This window comes from Phaethon lepturus, unplaced genomic scaffold (genome assembly GCF_000687285.1).
Source record: "Phaethon lepturus isolate BGI_N335 unplaced genomic scaffold, ASM68728v1 scaffold6438, whole genome shotgun sequence".
Classification (NCBI taxonomy): Eukaryota; Metazoa; Chordata; class Aves; order Phaethontiformes; family Phaethontidae; genus Phaethon; species Phaethon lepturus.
In genome coordinates, this window is record NW_010559604.1 from 80,104 (window position 1) to 85,807 (window position 5,704).

Sequence of the window (5,704 nt, forward strand, 5' to 3'; positions counted from 1 at the left end):
GGTGTTAATCCTTTTTTTTTTTTTTTTTTTTTTTTTTGCATGTCATAGTATGGTTGCCCTTGCCTTCTGCTAGGGTGGCCTGAGTTCTGTAACAAGGGTGGAGTAACCAGAGCTATTTATTGCAGTGAATATGGATTTGGGCATTTAGGGCCTCTTGTACAGCCTAATTTCAACTGCTGAAAGTAAACTCTCATGTTGATTTTTCCCCTTGAGTCATAGACACGCTTAGCCATGGTAGAAGGTTATATTGGCTACCCTTACTCTCAGAATGCCATGCTGATGGAGCTCTGTTACTTCTGGAGACACAAACAGCTTATATAATACTGATTTAAGTACGTCTGCATGGTACTGCATTACTTAAGGTAGAAATCCCCAACAGACCAATAATACTGAATGATAAACTATGTCAAAGTAAGATTTAATATCGATTTTTTTTTAATAGTCCAAAGACAGTGGTTTCTCTGCTTTCTTCCATATAAAGTCACATGAGTGAGATCCTAAAATTCATTGGGAAGAGTTTTCTGCACCTTTTTAGTTGTCTAGGTGGGATTTCCCAGAGTTTGTTACTTCTGTCATGAAATTGAGAATTTCAGAAAAATTCTCAGAGTTCATGCTGTTTTAAACATAAATTTAAAATTTAAGTATGCACCTATGGTAGATGGAAGGGAAAACAGTTTTCAAAAAAGAATAAGAGGGAAGATTTTAGTAAGATATATTTCTTTTAATTATTTTCTGAGAAAACTATAATATTCAGCTATGAGAAGCTGGGATCCAACTCCTTTAGCCTGTTCCCTATGCATTATACAAAGGCATCGCATGATTACATCTGATCTTACGAGGTTTGCTGTGTAATTTCATTATGTTTTTTTAGAAGCATAGAATAAATAGCCTGAAAAATCATACCTTATTAATTTTTATGTTATACAGCACCAAAGTGTACAAGCTGTATTATAACGCAAATAGAAAATTTTCGCTTTGTTTTAGGGAGTTTGTAAGTAGTATTGCGATTGCTAGTGACAAGAAAATAGACCAAGTGGTAACGAAGAACTGTGTTTAAATAAAATATATACCTTCAGTAAGCTAGTTAGGGGAGAAACAAAATATTTCAAGTTTGGTAGAACCTTTGAGCTAAATTTCATATTTAGCACTGCCAGCTGTGAACTTTTAAAAACTTTATACAAAATCAGAGTTACTGTGTTGTAAATAAGTGATGCATATAGCTATGTATATTTGATTTAATAATCAGTCTTATTTAGCAAATACTTATAGGAATCAACATATTTGCTTTCCTTTTTTTTTGTGTTAACTCAAAGTTTGTTTGATCATAAGCAGTAAGCAAGTGAATCCATGTACGTTCGTGGAAGTGTGCTTGTACCATAATTGACTTGTCTTTCGAGTACTCTCTGGTATTTTGTGGTTTAGTAAGCATTTTGATGAGATGAACTATTTGATCTGTTTCAGCATTTAATGAATTTCAAAGATAATTTAGGGCATGGAGTTAGTTAGTTAGTAAGTTAACAGTTCCACATACTAGAATCACGAGATCGACATAACTGTTTCATTTAACAGAGATGTAAATATTTTTTGAATCTCAAAAGCATAGTGTTTGCTTTTAATGAACTCCCACTTCTGAAATTTTGAATGGTCTTTAGTCATTAATATTTAATCTAGAATCCAAAACAAATGAAAATTTTCACAAGCCAGAGAAACATACTCCTTCAGAGGCAGAAGTGGTACCTGGCGTGATGGGAAGTTTTGTAAAAGCTTCTACTCTGCCCAATGGCAACAAGGAACAACAGTGGGTAAGGAGCTACTTCCGTGCAATGCCTTTTTTGGTTTTGGGGTTTCTCCCTGACCTAAATACAGGAAACAATTCTTCTCTTCTGCCTCAAAGGGAAAAATTGTATAACCTTGCTTAGTCCTTTAATCAGCACTCAGTGGTGAGGGGCAGTCAAGGACTGTGCAGGCACGTGGATTTGACCAGCCTACTGTCCTATTTTGAGCCTGGTTAAGGTCATAGGGAGTGCAGCGTGGAAGGCTTTTATATGAAGTTGTGTTTATCTGTAGTCTGTCTCAGTCTCTCAGACTATCTTGTAACTTGTATGTTACACAAGAAAAGCAGAACAGTGAATAATGACTGAAGAACAGGAGATGGATATAAAACACTGGAATGTCCTTGGTCACCCTCTGGGGAATGCTGTTCAGTACTTATGAATCGTTGTGAACCTTCATTTGCGTGCTGTTCAATGCCTTAGGAGAACTTGTTTTAAAAGGAAAAAAATGAAATGAATAAATAATCATTCACTTGTCTTTTACTCACTGGCAGTTATTGAAAAAAAAATTATATATATTACAGAGAGAAACCAGTCATATCAGTTTCCTAGTGTGTGGTTCAGCTTTGTAAAAGATTGCGCTCTCTCTCTCCAAGCAGTGAGATGCTATTTTTGTGTCTAGTTTAATGTTGACTCCACACAAAGCTATTATATTGTGTTTCTTCTTTTTTTGAAGGTTAACCTTCTCTCAAAATCATGCACGTTTACCCAGCAATGTAAGTCAGCTCTGCTGCAAGCATAGCCTTAGGAAATTATGAAAATTTGAAGATGATCTAAATACTGCAGGGATTTTTTTTTTTTCCCATCTTTCTACAGGAAAGGACACCCACATGTGTCAGTTTAGTTGCTGCTACCCATTCTTCAACAGAAATCTGTTCATATGGTTCCAGTTACCTTTTTTTTTTTCTTTTTCTTTTCTTCCTGTTTCCAGTGCGGCAATGAAGGATGCGTGCTTCCTAGGGCTCTTCTGAAACAACTGCTCTTTCTGAAAGCCTTCTTCAGACAGAATGTTTAATGAAAGAGCCCAATAGCCAGCCAATTGGTTTGCAATTAGAAGTATGGCCAGTTCTAATGACTGGAATGCTTTTGTTCTAATTTATTGGATCAGAAATCATGAGCTCTAGCAGGTATCAACCGAAAAATCATTAAGGAGTGATACACTGAGGCTACCACACACTCCTGGTACATTTTTCTCCTAGGGATCTCTGAGGACAGTTGAATAACATATCTGTCCTACCTTTAAATGGAGCTAGTATAGGTGGCCCTTAGGCCATGCCTTGAAAATGACAATCCTTTTTAAAATAGTGTTACTAGAATTAAATATACTGCCAAGCTGTTCATCCCTCCATACTGCAGCATAGGACCAGGAGACAAGAAAGTAAGTTTTAATAAATGTTTTGATGCGGCTGCACTATAACCTCAATCATCTTCTCCTTTTGTTTGCTTACAGAATGTGTATGCTTTGCTAGCGCACGTCTTTTCTGTTCCATAAAAGCAAATCAGATTTGTCAGAGCAAAACTGCTGTATGAACAGTGGAAAAAAAGAATTTCCATATTTGTGATCCGCTCTTTTGTTTTCTCTTGCAGCATTGGTTACAGTAAAAGCTGGATAGATGTTGGATTAAAAAAAGGAAATAAAAATAGAAACAATACTGTTGGTTTTGGCAGTATGTTTTTGTAAACAAGTGACCTAAATTGAAGCAGAAATTTTATCAGAAAAAAGGAAGAGAACCAGAAGACTTGAAAATACAGCACAGAGCAGAGTCCTCATCAGATGGTATTTTTTAATAAATTTATCAAGTGAATGTAAAAGGTGATAATGAGCATTCAAAATAGGGAGTGGCAGACACCCTGCAGAGAGAAGGCGCGGTATGGCACCTGCTGCACACTGCAGCTACTTAGAATCACTTTCTAATTAACTGTTGTAGGGGAGACCACAGAAATACATTAAAAACACACTAAGACAATTTCTGTGCACTTGTTAAGGAGTTTAACTAATCAGGGTAACATCTTCTTAGGAGGTTATGGATTAGTGCAGAAATCTAAATGTGTGATGGAGCAGGATGATGCTCAGAGGGCATGCAGGTAAAAAATTGGGTGAACTGAGCTGTCCTGTGTTCAGTTAATGCCTTGCATGGCTCAGAGGGTGTCCGGAATATGCCATAGAGCCTCAGCATGAACACTGATTTTGACGCTTCATCTTTTACTTTTTAACCTAGATTTCAGTAGCTTCCTCTTCCTACAAAAAGCAGCAATATATAGAAGATGCTTTAATGCCTATATAAAACGGACAGTCAGAGAAGTTCTTTTACTGCCAGGGAAGAGGGGAAGAAAAGGAAGCCAAGGCAAACTTTGTTTTGATGCCAGTACTCTTAGTTTGCATTGTTATTCTTTGCTTTATTAAGATTGTTTCCAGTGAAGTACTTTTAATATCTACCCCCTGCTCGTCCATAAGAATCTGGGAATTTCTGAATGTCCCTTTTCAGTAATAGGGAAACAAGAGGTTTCTAGAATAATAATATAGTGGTTTTGGTAATTCTTTTATGAGCAAACAGAGATGATGGTGCATTTGATAATGCAGTAGATTTTTCAGAAACTGTGGCCTTTCCACTGCCTTGGATTATTACTTGGCAACAAACTTGCACTATTTTCCCCTGTGTGTTTTATGATGTTTTGGTTGATTGGTGGTTTTCTTAAGATCATGCTCCTGATACCACTAGCACACTTAAAACTCAGAATCCTAGCTCTTCATGGAAAATTACCTCTTTTGGGTGCTGGAGATTCTTACAATTAGCTCTGAAATTTCACTATATTTCAGCCATTTTCAGACAACTATTAAAAGTATGTAATTAAGTTATCAGTGTGCAGTGGGCTTAAAATGGTACATTTGCATCTGTACTATACATCATTTGTTTTCTCGTGGAAATTCAAATAGTGTTGGTTTTAAGTCTTCTATATTCCCAATTTTTTTGTGCCTTTCTTGTTTTGGCTTGTTTGTTGTACTTTTTCTGATTTTCAAAAATGTTTGGTATGAGATGATGTGAATTTGGAAATTTGTTAAATTGATCATCATCATTCAGATAATTTTTGGTAACTTATCTCTTCCCCTCTCTTTTAAATTGTATTACCACACAGAATGGTTGTCCTTCATCAGAGTTAACACACAAAATCTTAGCTTTTTTTAATACAGCTTGTGCTGAAAGAATTTTTGTTATAAGAACTGATTGTTTTATCTAAATGATAACATTTTCCCCAAACAAAGGCTCAATGGGCAACCTTTATTTTTGTATCTTTGGAGAGCATAATTTTTCACCCTTGTTAATATTAATTTTTTGATTGAGAGACAATAGAGACATATATGGTTGAAGAGTTGAGGAGGTTAGCTAAAAAGTGCTGGACCTGAGTAGTAAGTATTAAATAGGTTTTGCTTTTTTTTTTTTTTCTTTTCCTCAAATGTTCATCTGTCATCTTGCTGGAATGTGACTTTCAAAAAGATTGGGATTCTCTGAATTATAAAGTACTATACTGTCTTCTGATTGAATGTTAACAAAGGGAAATAATAGGTAATTCCAAAAATAAGTGTTGAAGCACTTGTAAAACAGTGCTGGAAAAGTACTCTATGCACAAGAAAATGCATCTCCTTCTTCCAGCATGCTCCCAGAGGAGTTGCTGTTTTCTTGATCTTTGATGAAATTGCTGAAATTATGTCAAGCTCTAACTACACAATGAATTCCGTTTGATTTGAAAGGAAGAGGGAAGCTACTTGGTGTTGGATTTAAATTAAATTGAGCAGGACTAAGTACAAGAAGAGTATTCCTTTCCTTGGGAAGATTTCTAGAAACCAACACTAAAGTTACGTCCTTTGCTAAAGA

At 35.8% G+C, this 5,704-nt stretch overlaps 1 protein-coding gene across 1 annotated transcript in view; it reads left to right on the top strand.

The window, feature by feature from the left end:
* Window positions 1-1,802, top strand: part of LOC104625700 (BTB/POZ domain-containing protein 9-like) — a gene marked incomplete at its 3' end in the record, with an annotated part of 80,341 nt that extends 78,539 nt beyond the window's left edge. Inside the window, exon 8 of the mRNA XM_010293396.1 lies at window positions 1,672-1,802. Coding sequence (XP_010291698.1) covers window positions 1,672-1,802 — 131 coding nt within the window. The remainder of the gene's footprint in view (window positions 1-1,671) is intronic.
* Between the last annotated feature and the right edge of the window lie 3,902 nt (window positions 1,803-5,704).